The sequence below is a fragment of the Podarcis filfolensis genome (assembly GCF_964270895.1).
Source record: "Podarcis filfolensis genome assembly, chromosome: 12".
Lineage (NCBI taxonomy): Eukaryota > Metazoa > Chordata > Lepidosauria > Squamata > Lacertidae > Podarcis > Podarcis filfolensis.
In genome coordinates this window covers 40249355-40276391 of record NC_139614.1, presented here as the reverse complement: position 1 = coordinate 40276391, position 27037 = coordinate 40249355, and the positions used below count along the sequence as shown (strand labels likewise).

At 41.1% G+C, this 27037-nt stretch overlaps 1 protein-coding gene across 8 annotated transcripts in view; it reads right to left on the bottom strand.

The window, feature by feature from the left end:
• CCDC7 (coiled-coil domain containing 7) overlaps positions 1-27037 on the bottom strand; it is a 130612-nt gene that overhangs the window by 55432 nt on the left and 48143 nt on the right. For 6 of the 8 annotated variants that reach the window (XM_083579043.1, XM_083579038.1, XM_083579041.1 and 3 more), the window contains exons 23-39: positions 26578-26685; positions 25694-25807; positions 24264-24383; positions 22114-22236; positions 20327-20446; positions 19915-20040; positions 17476-17595; positions 15001-15126; positions 14347-14466; positions 12980-13114; positions 10402-10530; positions 8790-8915; positions 6625-6744; positions 5340-5459; positions 4288-4407; positions 1876-2004; positions 540-659 (exon numbers count right to left, since the gene is read on the bottom strand). In XM_083579043.1, the coding sequence (XP_083435169.1) occupies positions 540-659; positions 1876-2004; positions 4288-4407; positions 5340-5459; positions 6625-6744; positions 8790-8915; positions 10402-10530; positions 12980-13114; positions 14347-14466; positions 15001-15126; positions 17476-17595; positions 19915-20040; positions 20327-20446; positions 22114-22236; positions 24264-24383; positions 25694-25807; positions 26578-26685 (2076 nt within the window). The remainder of the gene's footprint in view (positions 1-539; positions 660-1875; positions 2005-4287; positions 4408-5339; positions 5460-6624; positions 6745-8789; positions 8916-10401; positions 10531-12979; positions 13115-14346; positions 14467-15000; positions 15127-17475; positions 17596-19914; positions 20041-20326; positions 20447-22113; positions 22237-24263; positions 24384-25693; positions 25808-26577; positions 26686-27037) is intronic. The other 2 variants (XM_083579042.1, XM_083579045.1) reach the window with 2 other exon arrangements.

Here is a 27037-nt window from a genome sequence, read left to right as displayed (position 1 = left end):
CAAAATAATTTCACACCAGGAGATAACAAAATATAGGCTGAAATAACTTGCTACACGCATTAGTGCAAATTCCTTTATTACCTGGAAACTTTAAATGTGTACTGTATATGCATTTATATTACTAGTTGCACTTTACTTCCTACAAACCCTGACTTTCAGGCTGAGTAAATTTTCTTTTAACTATAATGTTTTTGTTTTTGTTTTTTAAAAGGCCCTTACTAACACAACATAATATATTATACCATTGAAGGAACAATCCTCTGCAGTGGGAAGTTGGAGGGGGTGTGTGGAATTTTTTTCAGACTGAGAGCTGCATTCCTTTCTGGTCAACCTTCCAGAGACCACAGGTCATTGGTGGATGGGCCCAGTGGCAAAAGTGGGCAGAACAACAAATAAGAACATAGTAGGCCAGACTAGTTTCTACACACACACACAAACAAACTCCTCTAACTAGGCAAGCAAGAAGCATTATCAGAGAGCTCAAGGACAAATTCAAGTCATGCTATAGATAACAGCATGAGAAATCACATCATACATACCACTGATACTGCCTGGCTCAGCAATTGCAAGAGCCTGAGCTTCTAGTAGCTCCTTCTGGTTGGATTCCAACTTTTGCTGTAACTCTTGCTTCTTTGCAGACAGCTCATATAATTCCCTTTCTGCAGAAATATTATACATATATTTGAAGAATAATTTCTAAACTCATAATTGCTCACGTAAAATAAAAGGACTTAAAAATGGAATTATTTCACAGAAATAACAAACTCTTTATCTGTCATTGCAGATCTTATAAAAAGGCAAAGGAGCATAATGAAACCCTTGTGGCAAAGTAACCTTAATATGGCATAAGTCCCTGACAGTATCACACAGATCAAGTATGATTTAGGTTAGCCTTGCCCAAAATGGTACCTTCCAGTTGTCTGGAGCCACAATTCTCATTAACCCCAAGCCAGCATTACCTATGGCCAGGATGATGGAAATTGTAGTCAAACATATCGAGGGCTACAAGTTCCCCATCAGTGCTCTAAATTACAACAGTAAAAAATGTGCCAATTCCCTGTCCTCCCAGTTGTTGAAAACAAGAGGCTATGTATAAATTCTCTTGTACATCAGTACAAGAGTTCAAGCCAAAAGAAGAGATGGCACAGCTAGGCAGTAGTTATCAGTGGACAGGATGGGACTATGCTGCTTTTACCTGGCTCCCCAATGCCCAAATGGCTGCTGATTATGGAGAGGCATGGGGGAGTGGAGAGGTCAGTGTGGCTGCACCAGCAGAAGCAGCAGATTGATCCTGCTGCTGCACTTGGACCACACCAACCTTCTCACCAGCACTGGCATTAGGAAGCCTGGTAAGTAGAGCACTTTTGCACTGCTGACTGCTACTGTTTCTAGGTGAGCCCTCTCATTATGATTCAGTTTAGAAAGTACTGATCCACCATGCTAAAACTTTTCTGCACACCCTTTTTCTTTCATATTTATTAGTTCTATTTTTATATATACTGTCAAAAGAGCTCATGAGAGCTTGACAGAACCATCTGCTGAAGCTGAAGCTCCTCACTTCTCTGGTAGCACTAACAGCAGCAGCAGCAGCAGCAGCAGAGGAAGCACCTACTCAGGCACTCTATCAGTGGGGTTCTACCACCTACCCAAGGCAGTTGTTTAGTCTGTCTCATGGGTGGGTTGGCTCTGGAAAAAGGGGTTGTCCCAAGCAAGCAGGAGAGGGAAGAGACATCTCTTCTCTCCTCATATACCTGAGGAGGCCTTCCCAATAAGAACCGCTGTCATCTCCACCCCCGATTGCAAGTAAGGGGGGAAAACCTAGTTGAATGCCACTTTTCTTGGAAGCATCTGCTTTGGCCCCCAGTCCCTACTCACCAGGAGATTTTCCAGCTAGAGTTGCTCTTTCTGAAACATGATGCTTTACTTTTGCCATATCATTTACTGTTTCCTCTAGTTCTTTAGTAAAGAGTTCATTTTGCTTAGCTAGCTCCTGTAGTTTAGTCTCTGCAAAACAATTTTACACCAGTAAATAAAAAAATGAATGTATGCTGAAATAACTGTGCTACATACAATAATGCAATTTCCATTATTACCTAGAAACTTTAAATGTGTACTGTGTGTGCACGGATAATAGTAGCTACCTGTACTTCCTACACACCCTGACTTTCAGGCTGATTAATGATAGAGTATCTTTGTTTTTTGTTTTGTTTTTAAGACCCTTATTAACATGACAACATATTATACCACTGAAGGAACAATCCTCTACAGTAGGAAGGGGAACAAAGCTTTTCCAGACAGAGAACTGGATTCCTTTCTGGTCAACCTTCCAGAAGCCACAGGCTGTTGGTGGACAGGCCCAGTGGCAAAAGTGGATGGAACAACAAATATGAACACAGAAGGCTAATTTCTACTAACACACATTGACCCTATCCTCCAACTAGACAAGCAGGAAGCATTACCAGAGAGTTCAAGGACAAATTCCAATCAGGCAAAACCCTCAAGGAAGCCGCAAAGGACTGATAATAGCTGTTGCCCAGGGAGATTCCCAAGAGCCAGTGAGGCCTGGAGGAGCACAACTGACCCCCAGGCCAGAGTTTTCCCACTCCTGTTCTATGCAAAGGCTCCTGGCAAGGACTATCAACTTTATTCAGACAGAAGGTCTTTCATGCCAAGTATATATGCATGCTTAAATGCTTTGGTTTTATATTCAATGATGTCCCATTTGTGCAAGGACTTGGACTTCCCCCAGACAATCACCTTAAATCTGTACTGGGGTCTGCCCCAACCTTCCAAGGCAGCTTTCGTGGTGGTGCATGCCATAAACAGTATTTTTACCTTGAGTTACAAATGTGTTACTTCCTCAGGAAATTTATTGAGGGGATTTTGATTCCAGACAGTGATACTGGACAGCATTTTAAATGATGTTTCCGCCATTTAGAACCTATTTCTCCCTACCCTGATACTTTTTCATGTTTCCATTGTACACTAGCTTCAGAATATAAACTCTACAGGGGGAGAAATTGACCAAAAACAGTAAGTAACTTTCCGCATGAAGTCCATTTTCCTAATTATCCATTGGATGAATTATATTCTACTAAGAGAGACCAAATTGCAAACATGCACTGGATTATGAAGAAAGCTAGAGAAATCCAGAAAAACATCTACTTCTGCTTCACTGACTATGCAAAAGCATTTGACTGTGTCGACCACAGCAAATTATGGTAAGTTCTTAAAGAAATGGGAGTGCCTGATCACCTCATCTGTCTCTTGAGAAATCTCTATGTGGGACAAGAAGCTACAGTTAGAACTGGATATGGAATAACTGATTGGTTCAAAATTGGGAAAAGAGTATGACAAAGCTATATATTGTCTCCCTGATTATTTAACTTATATGCAGAATTCATCATTTGAAAGGCTGGACTAGATGAATCCCAAGCTGGAATTAAGATTGCCAGAAGAAATATCAACTACCTCAGGTATGCAGATGACACAACCTTGATGGCAGAAAGTCAGGAGGAATTAAAGAACCTTTTAATAAGGGTGAAAGAGGAGAGTGCAAAATATGGTCTGAAGCTCAACATCAAAAAACCTAAGATCATGGCCACTGGTCCCATCACCTCCTGGCAAATAGAAGGGGAAGAAATGGAGGCAGTGAGAGATTTTATTTCTTGGGTTCCATGATCACTGCAGATGGCAACAGCAGTCACGGAATTAAAAGACACCTGCTTCTTGGGAGAAAAGCAATGACAAACCTAGAAAGCATCTTAAAAAACAGACATCACCTTGCCGACAAAGGTCTGTATAGTTAAAGCTTTGGTTTTCCCAGTACTGATGTATGGAAGTGAGAGCTGGACCATAAAGAAGGCTGATCACTGAATAATTGATGCTTTTGAATTGTGGTGCTGGAGTCCCGTGGACTGCAAGAAGATCAAACCTATCCATTCTTAAGGAAATCAGCCCTGAGTGCTCACTGGAAGGACAGATCATGAAGCTGAGGCTCCAATACTTTGGCCACCTCATGAGAAGAGAAGACTCCCTGGAAAAGACACTGATGTTGGGAAAACTGAGGGCACAAGGAGAAGGGGACGACAGAGGACGAGATGGTTGGACAGTGCTCTCAAAGCTGTCAACATGAGTTTGACCAAACTGTGGGGGGCAGTGGAAGACAGGAGTGCCTGGCGTGCTCTGGTCCATGGGGTCACGAAGAGTCGGACATGACTAAACGACTAAACAACAAGAAACAGTTAAGGCTATACATAACAGCATGAGAAATCACATCGTACATACCACTGATACTGCCTGGCTCGGCAACTGCAAGAGCCTGAGCTTCTAGTAGCTCCTTCTGATTGGATTCCAACTTTTGCTGTAACTCTTGCTTCTTTGCAGACAGCTCATATAATTCCCTTTCTGTGAATGAATGAATGAATGTTTTCAAAACAAATTCTAATCTCAGAATTGCTCACATAAAATAAGGTTATTTTTAAAATGGAATTATTTTACAGAAATTGCAAACTCTTTATCTGTCATTGCAGATCTTATAAAAGGGCAAAAGAGCCATATGAAACCCTTTGGGAATGTGGCAAAGTAACATCAATGTGGCATTACTTATGGCCAGGATGATGCAAATTGTAGTCACACAACATTTGCCTCATGTTCCCTGTCACTGCTCTAAATTACCACAGCAAAAAATGTGCTAATTCCCTGTCCTCCCAGTTGTTGGACACTATAAATCACCTTGCACTGATCATCAGGGCTGGAGGGTCAGTCTAATTATCATTTTTCTTCCTTTTCAGCCCCAAAGAAGAGTTGGTACTGCTAGGTAGTAGCAGTCAGTGTGGCAGAGTGGCAGAGTGGGGCTGTGCTGTTTGCCTGGCTTCCCTATGCCAGGACTGCAAGTAGAAGCAGCAAATTGCCTCTGATACTGCACTTGCACTGCATCAACCTTCCCACCATCTCTCTCTCACCAGCACTGGTATTCAGATGAAGTTCGCAAAGTATTGACCCACCGTGCTAAGACACCTCTGCCACACATTTTGTTCTCTCACATTTATTTGTTGAGTTTTGTCCAGCAACAATACCTCTCAAGCCAGCTAACAACACTTAAAATCCACTATTGTTGCACATTAAATTATAGTATAAACTGATGGATTAAGCTTGGATTTCTTAGCATTCCTGATCCCCTCCTATGACCTCCATAGTTCTCAACTGGAACTACATCTAAGAATGATAAAACATATAATCTCTTTTTGATGGTCTCAGTAATGAAAGTGATAATAAGGTTCGTAATATGCACATTATGTGTTTTTGTACAACTTAAGGTAATTTCATTTTAAACTTACCAGCAGTAAATACAAATCCTTCTGAGACACTATCCTGTGCTTTTTGCATCTCATGCACAGTTGACTCTAGTTCTGCAGCTAAGCATCTTCTTTGTTCAATTAGCTCTTGCAGCTTATGATCTACAAAGATATGTTACATCAGTTTGTAACAAAGTATTAATACACTGTTAAATAATTGCATTATTTAAAATAACATCAAGCTTTTAAAAATAATTCCTGTTATGTGCTCAAAGCATCAGTTGAGGGAGTACTACACATATTATATGTGGTCTTTTTATGTGTGCTTAAATTAGTCACTTATTTTAAAGAAACCATGTGCTCCCATCACTCATCAGCTGATGGGCAGTGGGATGGGGTGGGGTGGGGAAACCATTTCCATTGAAATTGCTGTTAAAATGGAGGAAAACAGCACAAGCAACGCTGACACTAAACCCTACATATATTAAGTAAAATAGAAACATCGTCACCAGACCCCACCCCCACCCATCTTCCCCCCCCCCACCTCTTTCCCCCTTTTCTTCCTAATGTCTCAACAAATGAAACTGATTTGTAAAAATGTTACATGGGGGGGGGAATACGAGAAAGACATTGCACATACTTTTGTAAATCAAGAAAATCTTTAATAAAAATACATTTTTTAAAAAATGGAGGAAAACATCTCCCACACAAGTCAATTAGTTTGTACTTATGAAAATACAAAAATAATATTCTATAGCTAGTGGTTTTTTTCAAGAAAATAGGTCGCACCTCAACTGCCCACCCACCCGCTTGTTCACTCCTTCCTTTGCTGCTTCTAATGTCACTTCCTGCAGCTAAAGGCACAACTTCCCAGAGGCAATTTGCCACAACCTTTACAATTGCCAAAGTGCCTTCTAGGAAGGTGCCTGACGATTGCAAAAGGGTGGCATGACCTTTCTACAATCATCAGGCACCTTCCTGGAAGGTGTTTTGGCAATCGTAAGGGTCGCGCCCAAGCACCTCTGGAGTCACAGGAAGTGGTGGTGGCAGTGGAGGAAGTAGCAATGGCAGTGGAGGAAGTGGCAAAGATGGGGGGGAGGGGAGGAAATGAGCAGGTGAGCAAGCAGTAGCGGCAAGATGGTGGCTGGGGAAAAAGCTGTGGTGGTACAGCATACCGGCAGGTACCACCTCAAAAAAAGCACTGTCTATAGCTATGCAAAGGTCATTGGGCAGTGCCCAAAAGTTAAACTGAAACAGAAGGATCCTAATTCCAAGTAGAGGTGTTTCAGACTGTAAGCTGACAACATGGAAGCCAGATCATACATACCACTGATACTGCCAGGTTGAGCAATGGCAAGAGCCTGAGCTGCTTCTAGCTGCTTCCGATTAGATTCCAACTTTTCCAATAACTCTTGTTTCTTCTCTGATAGTTCATATACTTTTCTTTCTGGAAAAAAAATGTGCTTCAATCAATTCTTGAAAAATAATGTCAAAAGTCATCCTTGTTCTCAACATCATGTAGAATGATTTTTTTTTTAATTGACTCATTAATATATCTTCTTTTGCTAAAGCAAAGCTTAAAAAGATGTCAAATGGGTGCTTTAGGGAATGTTGCAATGTAGCTTAAAGAGGGAAATTCCCTGACAATCCAAGAGATCCGTTGTGATAATGTACACTGAAGTGTGAAAATCTGGGGCCCCTCAAGCTATTTGGAGACAGGAGAAGCTGAGGCTGAAAGGAGATATTGATAGCCATCTTCAAATATCCAAAGGGCTGTCACATGGACGATGGAGCAAGAATGTTTTAATCTGCTCCAGAGGGCCCAAAAAAATGGCTTCAAGTTACATGAATGGAGATTCCAACTAAACATCAGGAAGAACTTTCTGATGGTAAGAACTATTTGACAGTAGAACAGACTTCCTTGAAGGGTGATGGACTCTCATTCATTGGAGATTTTTAAGAATAGGTTGGATGACCATCTGCATTGCAGGGGGTTGGACTAGATTACCCTTGGGGTCCCTACTATATGATTCTATGAAGGTCCTCTCTAAATAAATGTTTTGATTAAGACAGAAAAAGTGTCTTAAAGTAAGTTTTAAATACAGTGGTACCTCGGGTTAAGAACTTAAATTGTTCTGGAGGTCTGTTCTTAACCTGAAACTGTTCTTAACCTGAAGCACCACTTTAGCTAATGGGGCCTCCTGCTGCCACTGTGCCGCCACTGCGCAATTTCTGTTCTCATCCTGAAGCAAAGTTCTTAATATTTCTGGGTTAGTGGAGTCTGTAACCTGAAGCGTATGTAACCTGAAGTGTATGTAACCCGAGGTACCACTGTATATAAAATGAAAATGCTATGCATAAATAATCTCACATTGATTGTCAGTTATTGGGGGCAATAAATATAGTGACCCTCCTTTTTGCAATGTATCTGTTGATGGAAGCCGCAGAAAGTGTGTCCAAGTAAATGATTTTTCAGGTGAACTATCTCAGGGTAAAATTTGAGCGGCAGTGCCCTAGAAGCATAGCACAGGGCATACTGCTGCCATGAGCTTCACTTACCTCAAGCTACCCATACTAAAAATCCAACAAAGATACCTACTAAAATTAATAAGTGCCTCAAGTTTCTCAATAGACTGGCCCTCCATGTTGCTGTCATCAGAGAGACTTGCATTCTTTGCAGCGCCTGAGATGCAAAGAAGATATCTCAACTGGCCATAGTTTCTCAGAACTTTCCCTTCCTCAGTTAACCCTATGGAGCCAATTTACAGTGAGGGGGAAAGGAGGCACAGCTTCAAACTGTCTTTTAAAATTTCAAACTTTGTCTTATGCTACGACAGCGGGCCCTATAAGAGAACCAAAAGCAGTAACAAGAAGAAACAAAGGAGATGCAGCTTCAGATCAACCTTCATAGTGATATCCTGGTGTGGTAATTTCAGTTTCAATCATTTTCCCAGTCTTAAATTGAGTTCTGCACCACGGGCATAGCCACAATTTGGAGGGGGCAGGTCTTTTGTTGGGGGGAGGCAGAACCTCGATTCACTATGTATTTTTATTGATTTAGAGGGGCTGTTTCCCTCCCTGCCCCCCTTGGCTACACCCATATTCCACACATTACTACATCTGTATGTGTATTTTATTTTAAGACTTCATGAAAATTCTTCAGCACTTTAGTGCTAACTTCTAATACAAACATTTTGGTATGAATTTCCCCTAACATGCACATTTCTGCAAGCATTTTTCTTAATATTGCATTTTTAATGTCATCTTCTCTAATATATGAATTTTGTTCACACTCTCCTTATTATACACATTTTTGTGAACATTATTTGACTGGAGAACTGCATAGGAAAAATCAAAACAGGACATATTTTGAAGGATAGCCACATTTCACCTATTGTTTCAGGAAGTGCAAATTAGGTAGGTTTGCATTAAAATGTGAAGCAAACTGAATGTCTCCCCACCCCTTTTTAAGAGTACTTATTCTCTACTTACCAGTAGGTCGTACAAACACAGTTCTTTCTGAAGCACGACGATATACATTTTGTATACCATCCAAAGTTGCCTCAAGATCTGCTGTCAGACGTCCTTTTTGCTCAGCTAACTCCTGCAGCTTATGCTCTACAAAAAAAATTCAGGCTAATTCATAACAAAAATATTAATATATATGGAAAGAATATATTTAATATGAATACTTAGCATTTATCAGGTGTTTCTTGTGCCACTTCACTGAGCTGAATGAAATGCCCCCTCCTCCCATCAGTTACCACATTCATACATGGTCAAGTTAGGAGGAATATTTCATCAATGAGGGCATTTTTTGGCATGGGCGGGTGCATGCTCTGCACCTGAATACTTTGGAGCCAACCAAAGACATTCAGCCTGATTTGGACTTTGTGTACTAAGGATGTTGTTGAGAATGCTCACATGAATTCTACTAAGCTCCCATACTTTTCCAACTCAGAGTTTTAACTTGTGGCAGTCTTGTGGGCTCCAAACTGAGATATAAAAAACTCAAGTTTGGCCCCTGTGCACACACCCATTGCCTCAGGATTAACTGAGTTAATCCCTACCAGTCAGAAACAATGAGAGTTTAAAAGCTCCCATGATCCTTTCTGGGAAAGTGCTGTGGCTGTCTTTGTAGCTCAGAATTGAACTTTGCTGACATATCTATCAGAAATTGCAATACAATTGCAGTACAAATGACAAATGTTGCTAGAGACTAATGGCTGTTTTTGCAACTGAGAATGGGGTAAGCAAATAGCTCCTTGGGAATATTGCGCACAGCTTCCTAGGCTTAAATGTGTGATTCCCTCCCCAAACCCCTCTTATGACCTTGGTCCACCCAAAGTCCCCTTGTAAAATGTGTTCTGCCAAAATTGAGTATGATGATGCAAAGACTGGCAACACCAACCTCCTCAGTCTGAGAAGCAGCTGTACTTATGGTTTCGCCTGCTAAAAATGCACACTGCATTATTCTAGTGCCACCACTAGGACTAGTAGGCTAGGGCTGCTGGTGCTCAATGCCCTTTCCTCAGCTTTCTGGAACTATGTGAATCAGTGGCAGCCAGCAAGGCAGGATTGGATTGGAATGGTGATGCTGACTGGGTATAGTGGCAGAGTCAATGTGATTATTTATTCATTCATTTTATTGTATTTATATCCCTACCAACATCCATCTAACCAGTTATGGCTAGAAGAGGGAAACTATTAGTTCCAAATGGGGAGTGAATGGCCAAAAAATGATTATACGGCAAGTGATATGACAAATTTGTTTCTTTATGAGTAACATACGAAACAAATAGGCCACATTCATTTCTTTTATTATTATTACATGAATATACCCCCTTTAGCAAAAAAGACTATTTGGTACTCAACTGTAATGAGGATTTCAAAGGTAGGAAAGTGATGCTTTCAGACCCAATCCACCCCCTGGTCTTGCTGGCTGCCTACAGACTGTTGTAGAGCAATTCTGTTACTAGAGAGTGCTCAATGCCCATTCTGGAGGCATATCTTCTGGCCTTTGTGAAACTGCTTGGCAGGTAAGTACCTCAATTCAGTGAACATATATTTGTAGTTGAAGCAAGAGAAATCACAGTATACATACCACTAACACTCCCTGGTTGAGTAGCTGCAAGTTCCTGAGCTTCTTGTAGTTCTTTCTTAGTAGATGCCAACTTCTCTAGTAACAGTTGCTTCTTTTCAGTTAGCCCATACAATTCATTTAATCCCTTTCCTGCAAGCAAAAATATTTTGAATCACCTTTTGGGGAAATGTTTTATATTGCACAAAAACTCAGTTTTCAGTCACCCACAAACTTACTGATGCCATTTAAAATATATAATGTTATCTGTCACTGCAGATCTTAAGACATGGCAAACAGTTCGTTTGCTGTGTAAAATCCCATTTTTTCTGTTTCTCAACTCTAAGTTCCTCCTTTGAGCTCTAAGTGTTCCTAACATGAAGCCAGAAAGAGATCACCCTGTGCACTGTACTCTGTCATCTGTGGTCTCCCTGTGTGGAGTTTATCTTTTGCTGCTATTCTGAGATTAGATGCTCAGACATATTTTTTCTTGGGAGGTAAAGAACACTGGTCCTTACCTGAAGAACATTTATCCAGGATGACAGGCCATCTCATTGTTCCATGCACTCCAGGGTTGAAGGAAGTAGACATGGCTTAGTGCTCCTCAGCCTCAATTCATTTCATGATGAGACCATGGATTGATTCAAGACAGGTCAAGCAACATAAAGAGGAGTAGGAGACAAAGCATTGTGCCCAAGTGCTGCAAGCCCTGAGAAGCTACAAGCTGGGTTTTTTCTTTGTTGACTATGAGCATGTGGTCTTTCAGAGCATTGATGCTCCTCTTTATGTTGTTGGTGGCGTGCCGCCTGAACTAAAGAGGAAGAGGCAGCTGACTTAGCCTCTGAAAGAATGATTGGGTCAAGGAGTGCTGGAAAATGTTGAAGTTGTGGTCCTTCCTGAAGGGCTGGCCTACTCAAAAGGGTTGGAAAGGCTGAGAAGGGGAATATGGGCGATCTGTCCTGCTATTTCATGGTGGCTAGACTGGTTTACAGATCTTCTTCAATGCCTTCTTGACGAAAGGCATTGTACCCACATATGCAGCAATGACCAAACAGACCCTGTCACTGCCCCAGTGTCAGAGCCACAGATGTCTATGTGCTTACCACCCACCACAGCCATTGAAAGAGTGGCAAACTGGGTAACACTGAAGGTGACATCAGACACAAAAGCAACTGCTCTATGCAATTTCAACAGGGTTTTCCTAAGCCTCTCTGGATCTTGGTGAGGGTTATCTAAAAGTTTAACCAGCCAGAGCACAGGTACTCAGGAAAGAACTAAGGCATCACAGAAGGCCATGGATGGAAGTAGGAAGTAGTGCTGTCAGTCTTGAGCAGGGTAAAGTCAAGTCTGTGCTCAGAAAGGTCTTTGAATTGGACATCCCCTTCTTTAGGAAGGAGAGACCAATGAACACATATATAGTAGCATCCACACCTGGGACCTTTAGCATGTTCATGAAGTAAGGCTCTGGTGAGTAGCATTTGTTAGCCTGAGAGGCTTGACAGTATTTTTGAAGGGAATGGGTGCTGGAATGGAACTGATGGAATATTTTCTCCTTTAGCAATGCTATACTCTTGGAAGGAGCAAGAGCTACATCTGTTGAAGACTAAGAAAATCCTGACATCTAGGGTCTTATGAAGCATCAGAGGCAAGAAGTTGACAGGCTCAAAGAGATGGCGCAATGAGCTTTCCTCTATATCTGAATCACCACTCCCCCTCCCATCTAAGAATTTAGGGTTCAATAAAGGATCACAGGGATCCAGATCATCTGACAGGTTTCAAGGCAGAAGAAGACAAGGGCAGGTGGTTGTGAGGGAAGAACTCACATACCTAAGAGAGGAAATCCTAAGGATGAACAAGGGGGGGAGCAACAGGTGGCAACAGGCCTGGGGTGGTAGGAGGAGAATTGGAGGAATAAAAGGACCTTTCTTTTTTCTTTCATTTTTACACAGAGGAATAAGGCAACACAGAGATGAAAGGGACCTTAGCAGAGAAGGGGAGAAGAAAGAAAGTGCAAAAAACTTATGAAGGGGGTCAAGCAAGAGCTAGGACAAAGAAATGAAATAGAATAGGGTTGAGGAGCACCAAGGCATGCCTACTTCTTCAACTCTGTGGTGCAGTGTTTGGGTGCACAAGTGCCTGGATGCCTTCTTTAAGCCAATAGGCCCCACAGATGTATCAATCCTAGATTCAATACATGTAGTAGATGGTGGCACAGCAGAGATAGGGAGCGAAGACACCCTGGTCCACATTTCTGGGCTATGACTAGACTATAGAAGATCTCTGTCATTGCATTTGTAACACTGACAAATATAGTGGTACCTCGGGTTAAGTATTTAATTCGTTCCAGAGGTCCGTTCTTAACCTGAAACTGTTCTTAACCTGAAGCACCACTTTAGCTAATGGGGCCTCCTGCTGCCGCCGCGCCACCGGAGCATGATTTCTGTTCTCATCCTGAAGCAAAGTTCTTAACCTGAGGTACTATTTCTGGGTTAGCGGAGTCTGTAACCTGAAGCATATGTAACCTGAGGTACCACTGTATGCACATTATGTATCATTAAACATAAAAATAAAAACACCTCAAGGTTATTTATTCATTACTCACCACTGGGTATTAGAAATAAAGCTCTTTGTAAAGCCTGAAGCTCCGTTTCTTGCATATCTTGCATACTTTCCTCTAGATCCTTTAGCTCTTCGGTCAAATGTTGTCTTAGCTCAGAAAGTTCCTGAAGTCTTTGCTCTACAAAATTATTTCAGGCCACTTCATAAAAGAACCAATATATTTGAAATAACTACATTCAGTACAAATTTGCAATGGACACACAATATCCAAAGGAAATGGTTAATAGTAAAAGCACTTGTTGAAAGCTAAAATAACTATATATATGACCTCAACAACCCTATAGGGTTTATCACTGTATGGTCATCCCCATTTTTCCGATGGCAGGGGGAGATTCTACTAAAGGGGAAAAGCCTTCTCTCATAAAGCAAATAACATTCCACTTCTCTAATTTTGAGTGAAAAGTAGGAAAAGCTACAACAGGAAAGAGCAAGCGACTTAGGACTAGTTTTACTAATAACTAATAAGATGATGATGATGATTAAAATGGTTACAAGGAGCACATTTCAAAATGGTTCCTTAAATGAACTGCTAGCTGTGCAGTATAACCAGAGGAAAATACACACTAGAAAAGCTGCCATTGCTGTTCTGTGGGTATGGCCCTAAAAACCGAAGACTCACGGGCAAAGACATGAGTTAAAAGGAAACATTTTTACATTACAGGAAAACCAATTTAAGTTGTTGGTAAAATATACATTTTGACCAGCAGAATCTGCAGTGCTTAGCAGTTTCCCCACTTCCTAAAGTATAAGACCCTAGCTTAAAAGACCCACAGAAAGAGGAACAAGCGCAGATCTACACTCATGGTTTTTAACATTAAGGAAGGATTAAGGAATGGTTTCAATAACATATATGGACACATGACATCCTACTTTTAAGATTCATAATGCGTTATTAAAATGTGACACCAGAGGACGCAGCAGAGCAACCAGCAGCAGTTTTGATGAAAAAAACCCAAGGTAAAAAACACTTTAATTAATAAGTATGCCTTGTGACGTTTTAAAATGACATATCTAACATCATTCTAACAATGTTAAACAGATCAGTGTAGATCTAGCCCAAGTCTCCACTCCCTCAGATAATAGGTGCAGATTGGCTGCTGTGAAAAAGATGAGACACACTAGGGTATAAGCTTGTAAAGTATAAGCCTAAAAGTATAATCATGACTCTGTTCAAATTCAAAATTCAAAAATATTTCTGATTAGCAAGCTACCACTAGTAATATAAATAAATAAAATCACTATCCCTCCTTCCTCAATGAACATATTTGTTTATGAAATCTTAATTAGGCATAAATCTGTCATTTATTATTTCTAGGTAAAAAAACATTTGAAGTTTTGTGCCTTTTTTACCATTCGCACTGTCTGACTGGAGAGATGCAAGCGTTTCTGCTTCTTGTAGATCTTTTAGATTTGAATCTAGTTTTTCTTGCAAAAGTTTTTTCTTCTCAGATAATGCAGAACGTTTCATTTCTACAAGGAAATGCCTCAGAATTATTATAAATGACTATTCCAAAGTTGTATTTAAAATTTGAAACAGTTTTGATTACTTTTCAAAGTAAGTTCTGTTGAAATCAGTTCTCTCTACTTCTGTGTAACATGGAAAGAGTTGTGCAATGGATTTGATGGAGTCCTGGGCCAAATCAGGCCTATTCAGAGGGATGATGCCACCTATTCATGGATTCGGGAAAAGTCCTCTCAAGGATTTTGCTTCCTCTCCAGAGAATTGCAGCTCGTTGACTTTCAAACACACAGAAACATGACAACCCAGACTCTTAATTCCAGCCAGCAAAAATACAACCTTAATTATCACTCAATAATACATCACTCACTTTTTCCTACTTGTTGAATATATTATCCATTGCTTATGTGTAGTTATTTAACTGGATGGATTTGCTTACTATGCATTTTGAAAGTTAGGTTTGTGTGAGTGCTTAATAATGAAGAACATTAATTTTCCTTAGTTACCAATCTAATGACAAAAGAGTATACAGTGGATGCAATTACCCTGAAGTTGACTTTTTCCAACAATGCTTGAAGCAGAAGGTTGCGCCATTTGCAGATCCTGCAGGTTTGCTTCTAGATGAGCAGCCAGCACCTTTCTTTGTTCTTTAAGCTCTTTTACCTTTTTATCTGTGGAAACACAAACACTTTGTACATTTATTGTACATTTATTGGACTATATATATTTGAAACTAAATAGTGCTTTCTGCTTTTAGATAGTAATCTGCTTTTAGCAAATGTACCAATGAACAGCTATGTAATATCAATCATTCATATGTATATCCCACTTGATTATCACAGGTTTATGTAGCAAATTGCAATGCTATAAAATTACAAAACTTATGAAAACACAAAAACCATAATAAATGTTTAAAGCAAAGGACATAGTTAACAATGTCCATATGGTAATGGGCTGCGACAAGCCACACTGGTGTGGCAGGAGAGGATGACAAGAGTGGCAGAAAGAGTCAAGGATAATCACATGAACATTTAAACATCTTAGTGTAGAGTAGCATAGCATAGCATAGCATCTAAATGTGGTTTTTTTTATTTGCAGAATATGCATAGATACATTTTCAAATTGAGAGAAAGAGCACCAAGTGATACCAAAGACAATCCTAGTTGTGATCCAGAATCACTGTTTGAACAGAGTTGCTGGAAAAGACTTGTTTGACACCAGCAGCAGGCCTAACCAAACCTCCCAAAAAGAAAGTTTGTTGACAATATGTGGATAGTTATCTGAGCCTTGGTTTTATATGGACTACAGCTGAAGCTTCCTGAAAGGTACCATGGGTACTCCTCTTAAAGGGGCACCAAGGCCTCCCCTATGCTAGCATTTCCATGTCTTCTGGTAAGCAATTCGTAGAGTGGAATTTCTCTGGCCTATCCGGAATACTTGCTGACTGCAGGTGGAAATCATCAAAATGTCCAATAAAACCCAAAAGGCTGTTTTCTCAGATTTTCCATAAAAATAGCTCAAAAACGTCAATTTTTAAAGCTCAACTTAAATATGGCAACCCTAATAGAGTGCAATGCCAATTCTGTTCTATTTGTTTATTCTCTTCTGTTTGTTAATGTTTGGGCTTGAGTGATAGTTTCTTTTAGTGTATCAGAACAGTACAGCAGCTGAACAACTTTTTAATGAATTGATAGCGGTAGGTTATAGAAAAACCAACTTTAAAAGGGTGAAATTAATTTACTAGTGTTAGAATCAATCAGAATCAAGTTAGAACAAGTAGTTAATGAGAACTTCTTGGTGAACGCAATCAATTTAGCGTGGTGTTAAAAACAGCTTTGGGGGAAGTGAATCAACTAAAGACAAAGAAGGAGAAAAATCACTAGGGAAAGAATCAATTGTACTCTCCACAGAAGAATTAATTAAGCACTCAAAGCACTGTAGATAAAGCAATTAAGCACGTTACAGGGGGAAATAGTTTGGGGAAACTGCACCAAACCAACATGGTGCAGTAAAACTTCTCAAAACAAGTGAGCAAATCACTCGTATGAAAGAAGTAATGACAACAGAAAAAAAGCAGTTAAAGGTCAGATGAGCATCCAACAATAAACTTTGCCTGCTTTAAGTAAGGGAAGAAAACGAACTGCCACTCAAGAATGGGGCAATGGAGAAGCATCTGACAGTGGTGATTTTTTTTCTGCCTTCAAGCGAGTTGAGCAAAATGATATTGCAGCTGGTGGTGTCCTGGTGTTCCCTGGAGAAAGGTTATGTGGAAAGTTTATTTTAAAAATTGGAAGAGTAATCCTAAATTAAGGAAAATTCCAAAAAGCAGCTGTCACAGCTGAGAAAATTCTAGACCTTGGCCCCACAATCTAGATGTCCCAGGGTGAACAAACACACAGCAAGGCCTTACCAAGATTTTAATGCATGAAGGAAATTACATTGGAAGACATGCCCCTTTTGATATCCTGATCACAGGTCACTAACAGTGTTCAGTGTTAACATCAACACTTGCATGGGAAGTAAGAAAGAACTCATCAGCACCCCAGTAAAAGACAGCTCACATGGAATACAGTAGATCGGTAATCCCTCAGAACCACTGTCTACAACCTCCTCGGATTATGATCCATCAGTGTGATCAAGGCAGCTTTGTCCCTAACCAGAGTTTATATTACAGTGTAATTCTATAGCAACCAGCTTAATATTTGTAAGTTTCCTTAAATAGTACTTCACGTTTTAGCTAATATTATTTGAACTCGAAATAACATTAGACTATGTGTGTGCAAAGTGGCTTGATCTTCCCTACAAAATAATCAAGAAGTGTGCCAAAAGTAGTTTAAATGCTTTCTTTTTGTGTGTTTTAAAAGATACAGAAATCTATTTTTGCCACATTTTATTTTTGTTTTAAAGTGATACAAGCCTACGTGAACCTAGTAATGAAAAATCTAAGGTTTCCATGTTTTAGTTTGACATTAGAATATAGCATAACTTTGCAAATGGTTTGGGGTTGAGATTGTACTTACCACTCACACTTCCTGGTTGGGTAGTGGCAAGAGTTTCAGCTTCTTCTAACTCCTTCATATTTGATTTCAAACTTGCAAGCAAAACTTTTCTTTCTTTTGAGAGCTCATCTATTTCCTTCTCTGCAAAGTGAAACATGTGAGAACTAAGTGAGAATGTTCTCATGGAGATAAAAATAATACAGGAAGCAGATAAGTGTGCAGACAGAAGCATATTGGCAAGGAGCTGTATCAGCAAATGCTGATTGATGATAATCAGAGTTTTGTCCTCATGGCATATTAAAGGGAGCATGAAGTATGTTGTCATCCTTGCAAAATTCCAGAGCAGGAGACCCAGTGAAACTAGAGGCTCCCCTGCTCTGTCACAGTGGGGAACTGCTGCAAAGCAGGACCTTATGATGTTAGTGGGGATGAGTTAGGAGGCGGCAGCTGCTGTCACTATTCAAGGCTCAGGCTCAGTTTGTTTCTTGCTGAAGCCATGTCAAAATTCTGCCCAGCATTATATCAATGCTCATCTGACATGTGGTGCCCACAACACATTGCTCTGGTTTGCAAATGTGCTTACGGGTCTTAAAAAGGGTTGGCCACCACTTGGGCTACAGGAATGATACAATCACTATCATTGCTGGTTATCATTTCTTTCTCTTTTGTTTACAAAGTGCTTTATGCAACTTTTATCTCTCTCATATCTTGACTAGTCTGTGGGTTGGTGCCTTGCTCCTGGGGATTCAGCAAGAGTACACGTTTGGTAAATAGCTTACACTACAATCCCATAATGGTCTGTTCAATACTAAGGGCCCCTCCAGTCATCTTTTTTGCAGAGAATTCATCATGTTTTGTGTTCACAGTGTTATTGGGGGTATTATATGCATTGCCTTAAATACTGTTTACACCTGCAAAAATTTTGGGGTAGTCCTGATGCTTCTTTTCCAGTCAGTGCATATTCTATGACTTCCTGCTGAAATTGTTTAACTTTTCATATCATAAACATTCTTGGGGTAGGTGTGAGGGGCAGATTCCTGCTTCTGTTGCACTCTTGCCCATCCGGACAGCAAGAATGTGGTAGCATTAGGCAAGCATTGCAAGAAAACATATAAAGCAAAATAAACACACCATTGATACACTAGTATCATGCCAAGAGCATGTTGCTAAGTACAACTGGAAGAGCAGAATACAACAGGAAACCACAGGAAGGGAAAGTGCCCTTGTGCTCAAATCCTATTTGCTGGTTTCTCAGAGTCATCTGGTTGTCCGCTGTGAGATAAGGATGCTGGACTAGATGGGCCATTGGCCTGATCCAGCAGCCTCTTCTTATGTTCTTAATTGCAGCAAAACACCAGTCTGGGGGAGGGGGCAAGTCTTCTGGAGTTTATAATGCTAAGTTGATTCAGTTTTGCCCTTCCCTCTCTCACACACACAAAAACACCCTCCTTTCCAACACCACATCTGCAAAACCAGAACAAGAACTCTGATCAGTTAAAAGTTTAAGCAAAGCCAAAAACAACACCTGGCTGTGCTTCTAGGCGCTCTAAACCCAAGGAAAAGCAGTTAGGTTCCAAATGGTGACTAACAGTATGGAGAAGATACCGACACCACCCACCCTCATTCAGCAAGTTTAGGCTTGCCATACATCTGGAAAATTCTGGACATATTTGGAAATTGGATGCCTAAAATGGCATCTGAGGAGAATTTTTGAATTTTAAAAGATGTCTGGAGGTTCAGAGCTGACAGTCTAGGCATGCGTGGGTGGGCGAGGGCAGCTGCAGCCAGGGAAGGAGGTGAAGAGTGCAAGGCTGTTGCCTCCCAGTAAAATGGGACAGCGCACTCCGTCGGCTAGGGGCCTGCAGCCACAGCCACCTCTGAGTGCTCTCTGTCTCTCTCTCTCAGGATAGCTCAGCATGAGACTCTTAATCTCAGGGTTGTAGGTTTGAGTCCCATGTGTTGGGGAAAGATTCTTGCATTGCAGGGGGTTGGACTAGATGATCCTAAGGGTACATTCCAACTCTGCAAATCTAAATCTAAAATCTCTCCCTTTGGGAGAGCCCAGCTGTGCAGAACTGAAATATGCCTGCCGCCTGGTGCCTAGCCAACCCCAGAAAGAGGAAGATTAAACAAACAAACAAACAAACAAATAAAGCTGAAGTTGAAAAATGTGTCGTCTTTCGGGAGTTTCCTTAAAAAAAGGAAAAAGATCTCTTGAAATCATGGACTTCATCATGGGGAAGGATTTCTTCAAGCCAATAAATCCATTTGGACTGACTCGAAATTTCAAGGAATACTGTATATATATTTTTTAAAGATACATTGCTCATGTTATTTACCTGGATTGAATTCTGCATTTTGAAAGTTGGGTTTGTGGGAGGGCTTAATAGTGGAGAACATGAATTTTCATCGGTTACCAGTCTAATGACAACAGAGCATACATACAGTGAATGCACTTACTCTGAAGTTTGCTTGCTTCAGCAAGTTCTGGAGCAGAGGCTTGCGCCATTTGCAGATCCTGTTGATTTGCTTCTAGATGTGCAGCTAGTACCTTTCTTTGTTCTTTAAGCTCCTTTATCTTTTTATCTGTGCATACACAAACACTTAGTACATTTAGTGTAAGATATATATTTCAAACTAAATAGTACATTTTTGCTAATAATCTTCTTTAAGTAAATGTGTCAATAAACAGCTATGTATTATCAGTGAGTCATATGCATATCCACTTGCTTGTCCTAAGCTCATAAAGCAAGCAGCAATGATTTATTTATTTTTGTAAAATAGAATAAAATGATGAAATCACATCAAATGTTTAAAATATTAGAATGTGCTTCAACCTTCAAAATGGGTTTTATGTGGAGATTGTACTTACCACTCACACTTCCTGGTTGGGCAGCAGCAAGAGTTTCTGCTTCTTCCAACTCCTTCATATTTGATTTCAAACTTGCAAGCAAAACGTTTCTTTCTTTTGAGAGTTCATCAATTCCCTTCTCTGCAAAGTGAAAAATGTAAGAAGAAAGTCAAAACGTTCCTTCCCTCACTCCCTAAGAATCCTAGGAACTAAAGTCTTCCCCTTACAGAGCTACAATCCAAAGAAAGAATAATTGGTCTGACCTAAAGTGTAGTTTTGAGAGTGGGCTGTTGTATTCAATGGAATGGCTGTTCACTCTGTTGCGAGAAACTAGACGGGAGCAAAGATTTGTGGGAAGTAGGACGGACTCCCTCAGTTTTCTGGATTTGCCAATCAGAAAGTACTAACTGAGTCAGTAAAGAGAAAAAACACCTGCCTACTTCCCCATACCTTGGCTCTGGAAATTTCTATAATAAAATCTCTTAATTGCTAAGTATCTGAAATGTAAGGAACACCCATTCCATTGGATACGACTCCCCACAAACTAAAAAGGAAGTAGTGTTGGCAGTTTCTACGATTGCGAGTGGGTAGGAAAGAAGCATGCTTTGAAAGTGTTTTAAATGTATGGCATATACACAGCCACATATACCGTATTTTTCGCCCTATAGGACGCACCGTCCCATAAGGCGCACCTAGTTTTTTGGAGGGGAAATAAAGGGGGGAAATTATTTTTCCCCCCCAGGCGCGGGGCTGCAGCGGGGGAGGCCCGAGCTTCCCCCGACCCCAGCCCCCAAACAGGCAGCTCTCTGCAAGCCGTGGGAGCCCAGCGCTGGCTCCCGCTGCTTGCGGAGAGGTCCGCGAAGCCTGGGCGCGCTGATCTCAGCGCGCGCAGGCTTCGGCATGCAGGCAACTCTCCGCAAGCAGCGGGAGCACTCCCGCTGCTTGCGGAGAGGTCCGCGAAGCCTGGAGAGCGAGAGGGGTCGTTGCGCACTGACCCCTCTTGTTCTCCAGGCTTCAGCCCCATAGGACGCACACACATATCCCCTTCATTTTTGGAGGGGAAAAAGTGCGTCCTATAGGGCGAAAAATATGGTAGTTCTCCATTTCACCCCGTGCCTATGTCCACCTGCTATTATTTACTAACAATTTGTTCTAGGGAGCCCCTTAGATTTCAAAAGTTGTATCTACTGAAACAATCACCATCACTTCATTGAAACATCTTAAAGCCCTTGTTCTGTTATATGTCTACAAATGTCCAGACCTGTGCTTTTTCTTTACCTCATTTCATAGAGGGTTAACTGCTAGATGACTAATGACAAGTATTGCTGATGTATGTATAAACACTCTGTCACATTAGGGGATGTTGAATTTTTAAACTTTCAAGTTTCAAAAATGTGCTAATAAGTTGTAATGTGACTTGGGAATTCAAAATATATTTTGGTTAAATTAATATAATTTAGCTTTGCTTAGTAAGTAAAATATGTGTAAAACTGCACAGAGATCATTAAAAATGATTGCCAAGTACTTGCAGTTATTATTACATTATATTATTATTTCAGAAGGTAGAATTAAAATTCTTTGGTTTTCCTAAAGTAGTTTATGTGTGTCTTCATCAAATGAAGACTTACCAAGCTAAAAGCTATCCAGTCACAAAAACAGCAGATTCAAATTCCTCACATCCCAAAACATATTTTTAAGATCCCTCACTGAAAAAAATTGAAAAAATAAGTTTTACCCCTATAACAACAGGCCCTGTGTCACATGCCTATGTGATCTTTCAGTACCTATCCCAATTATTCTGCATTTACCAGGCTTAGCTTTTTCTTCCAAGACAGCTGCAAGAGCTTTTGTAGTTTGCAGGTCCTGCATATTCTGCTCTAAATCTGCAGTCAACAGTTCTCTTTGTTGTAGTAACTCCTTCACTTTGTTCTCTGTAGAAAAAGAGACATTTTTGTGCTTGCAACACCTTTTAATTTTGTTACACATCTGGGGTAACAGAGTTTGAATGTGCAAGGGAACCTATAACTGCTAGAGTTAGTGAATGTTAGAAATTAATAAATGGTAGAATTTAGATAATATTTGGAGTACTGAAGGGAAGATGTCAGCACCTCAACTGAGACAGAAGTTGTTAAGAATGACAAAAGGTTCTGGAAGAAAGTCATCAATGGAAACCATCAACCAGGCTCTGCCAGTGAGGGAAGGAGGGTGAAACAAGAGTGATATCACATAGGGGGGAAAAGTTGTCCTTTAAAAAACAGAGGTCTGGAGGGGGAGCAACAGACAGGTGGGGAGGAGTTGCTAGGAGCAGGGGTTCTTGGAAAGAAGAAAGGAAGTGGGCAGAACTTCAGGCAGAGGCCATGTGGTGCAGAACCATCTTGGCAGGCTAGGGCAAAAGGACAGAGATGGCATGCAGGCTACCTTGGACTCCAACGCTGCATTGCCATGGGGAACAAGCTCCTCTTGAGATGTAATCCTCTGAACTCTCTCCAAAGTAGACCCAGGTGGGTGTAAATATGTGTACAATAAACCACAGAGCCTAGGGCTTGCCGATCGGAAGGTCGGCAGTTCGAATCCCCGCGATGGGGTGAGCTCCCGTTGTTCAGTCCCAGCTCCTGCCCACCTAGCAGTTCAAAAGCACGTCAAGTGCAAGTAGATAAATAGGTATCGCTCTGGCAGGAAGGTAAATGGCGTTTCTGTGCACTGCTCTAGTTCACCAGAAGCAGCTTAGTCATGCTGGCCGCATGACCCAGAAGCTGTCTGCAGACAAACGCCGGCTCCCTCGGCCTATAGAGTGAAATTAGCGCACAACCCCAGAGTCATCAGCGACTGGACCTAATGGTCAGAGGTACCTTTACCTTAACCTTTAAACCATATTTCTTAAATACACTAGTCTCTGCTGTACCTTGATTTCCCAACTGACGCGCTACCCTGGATGAGTGCCTAGTACCCCTGGAATCTCATGCAGCTATTTGGCAGAGATTGGAGTGGCATGTAACAATGTATTACACAAAAAGGTAACTTGAATTATATACAAGGAAACCTTTCTATAAACAATCATGTTCTACGGTGAAGAAACTTGGGGGGGGGGTTAGTTCTGAGGCCTAAACTGCCACTTTTAATTGGTCTTTGGATCTCTTGCTAAACGATGCTTATACAGTGTTACCTCTGGTTAAGAACTTAATTCGTTCTGGAGGTCCATTCTTAACCTGAAACTGTTCTTAACCTGAGGTACCACTTTAATGGGGCCTCCCGCTGCTGCCGCGCTGCCGCCATGCGATTTCTGTTCTCATCCTGAAGCAAAGTTCTTAACCCGAGGTACTATTTCTGGGTTAGTGGAGTCTGTAACCTGAAGCATCTATAACCTTAAGTGTCTGTAACCCGAGGTACCACTGTATATGTAATCATTTGGTCACACATACAAATGGATGTGTTTATGATCTCTCTCATTGACTAATTGATATAACTTTCTTTAAATTCACCCGGTTTCTAAAACACACATGAATTTCCTTCCCCCATCATCACTTTCCTCGCCATAATTATTTGCTTAGGAAAGCACTCACAAACTGCTAAAATGAGTTCTAATTATTAGATGGTCTCTGCCCAGCAACAAGGATGGACCACCCACCAGTTTTTGGATCCGCTAAATACCTTTTCCCTCTGCCAACTGACCCTCCTCTCTTTTACTTTCCTTCCTAATGTCTTTTCTTTGATTATACAGTATCCTTAAGGGCAGAGCCCTTTAATCCCTAATGACAATAGCAGCAGCAACAAGTCACCCACCATGAGTAATTGTCATTCTAGTGGTTCCCACAGACACACATTACACCAGGCCCTTGGAAACCTAGTCCAGGTTGACAAAGTTCAGAATGGGACAAGGCAAAAGAAGGCAAAAGAAGACTGGGGCAAAAATTATAGGGTGTTACATGTAAAGAAAACATAATTACCTGACAGTACTTACCACTCATTTCTGATGGCTGGGTAGCTGCGAGAGCTTGAGCTTCTTCCAAATCTCTCATATTTGATTCCAAGCTTGCACGCAAATGGCTTCCTTTTTCTGTCAGCATGTTAATTTCATTGTCTAAAAGCAACACATGACCATGAAATTCCCTGATATTAGAACATTGGCCCATCCAGTATTGCCAACTGCGACTAGTAGTGACTCTTCAGGATCTCAAATAGGGGTATTTCCCTGCCCTATCAGTAGCAATCAGTGGGTCATGGCAGCTTTGTGCACCTAGCTTCAAAACAGCAAATGTTGCTGCTGCTTACCAAAAGGGAGGGGGAGGACTGAGGCACAGGGAACTTAATGCAGCATGGGCACACAGGGGCAGCAGGAGCATCTGAGGCTCTTGCCCCTTGCCCTCTTGGTAAGCAGCAGTGACACTAGCCATTTTGAAGTCTGGTGTGCAGTGTCGCCCTGCCTTCACCATCCCAGAAACCGCTACTACAAAGTATGCCACTATGTTTTGAGTCATGTAATGCCATTATTCACTGAATTTCATCTATACTGAAGTGTATCAAATTACTATACACATTATAGTATATACAGAGCCAGCGTGGTGTAGTGGTTAAGAGCGGTGGACTCGTAATCTGGTGAACCGGGTTCGCTTCCCTGCTCCTCCACATGCAGCTGCTGGGTGACCTTGGGCTAGTCACACTTCTCTGAAGTCTCTCAACCTCACTCAGTAGCACCTTAGAGACCAACTACCGGTAAGTTTGTTCTTGGTATAAGCTTTCGTGTGCATGCACACTTCTTCATATACACTGAAACAGAAGTCACCAAAGAAGTCACAGTGTTTGTCGTGGGGGAGGAAGGGAAAGGAGATTGTTAGCCGCTTTGAGACTCCTTAAGGGGAGTGAAAGGCGGGATATCAAGTCCAAACTACTCTCCTCCTCCTCCTCCTCCTCCTCCTCCTCCTCCTCCTCCTCCTCCTCCTCCTCCGCATTTGCAGCATGTTAATCTTATCTAATTTCATCTTCACCAGTAGATAGCAACTGGGTCCAATTTTGTTACAGTTGCCTAATATAAAAAATCAAGGACCCTCTCCAGAGGTTGAGGGAGGATTTACCCTCTCCCGTAAAGGATGTCCACTTCAAACTCCAGGGAGGGTCTCTTGCCAGGCAGAGGCACAGCAGGGCTTTGCTGAGGCTAGTCAGGTGCTGCCCTCAAAATAAAGCCCTGGTTAAAGGTAAAGGATCAATTATTAGTTTAAGTTCACATGCTTAACAGCGTCTTGCACCAAAACTGTTTCCCACATGCAATTTTATGTCTTCAACAGGCTTTTCCAACTGGATTAAAAGTTATTAATTAATATCAATAGTAATAATTTTCATTTAGGAGATTTTTAGATATGTTTTATAATCAAGGTAATAGGTTTTGATACTCACCAATGTCTTGTTGCTCTGGTCTAACAGCTTCTGCTGGTTGAAGAACCTTAAGATTAGTGTCCAGATTTGCAAGTAAGGCTCTTCTTTTCTCTGTCATTTCATTCATTTCTTCCTCTATGGAAGAAATAAAGTTTTACAGCTTATTTAACCAAAGTAATGAGAATATTCATGCATGTTGCTGAGTGGTGAGAGACTCTAGAAGTGCCAGCAATATCAAGGTTTCCAATTCTTTAGAAGGAAGCTATTGGAAACTGTGGTATCTAGGATATATGGTTTTATTTCCACATATATACAACCTGAGCATAAGATTGGACTCATAGCATTAACACTATGATATTGCTTTCCCATTAGGCTTCTGAATGGGGGACCCACAAAGGCATAGATTTGGTTCCAGCATACAAGTCAATCCACTGTGCATTTCAAGCTCCCACCTTCAGATGAGACTAAAATAAAGACTAGTTCTTGGCCTATTATTCTCCTACCCCTAGCATGACAACCAGCCAGATGAGTGGGGAGGAAACTTACCCTCTCCTGAAAGCACCACCAGTCATTTGTCTCTATGGCAATACATGTGTTCTTGGCCAACTCTTTAGACATGTAAAAAAAGATGCTTACAGGCCCAGCTAGGGCCACTAACTTAACAAAGAAACTGGGCAGCTCAGCAGTTCCTTCTACTGTAGATTACAATCTTATAGTTACAAGACCAAAGGCATGATTGGGACCCACAAGCATCATCTAACCCTCCAATCCTATAACAATACTAAGCATTTTATGCATGCAAATTCTGGAGTCACCATTCTATCATTATATACTTTGACACTACTGAGCCATTAGTCTGCCCTCAGCTAAACATTTATTTGCTGTATGTAGCTTGTAGAATCTACCTGATAAGCCATCTTCAGGAACATGTGCTTGCTGTAGAAGCTGGAGAGTTGATACTACATTTGACAGTAGCTGCCTTGTCTGTTCTGTTTGCTCTTCTTCTGGTTTACCTACATGTAGTAAAAGGTTTTGTGTAATATAGGAAAAATGTTCTCCCCACACTTCCAATTACTGTATTTTAGTGGACTTACCAAACCTGCCCAAACAATACACAGAATGCAATTTATATATTCTGGTTTATCACATCCTTGGAGAAGGGGGAAATGCAACCACTGTAATTTTCAAAAATGTGATTTAGCAAACATGACTGACATGTGGTATGCAGCCTAGGATGTCAGGTTGGTAAGACTTGTATTTTAGTATTGTTTGCATTTGTTAACACCCAAAGTACTGCATGTGACATCCTATGTGCATTATCAGGTCTTTTCCAGTTCCCCACCTTTCCCTATGCAGCTTATCCTC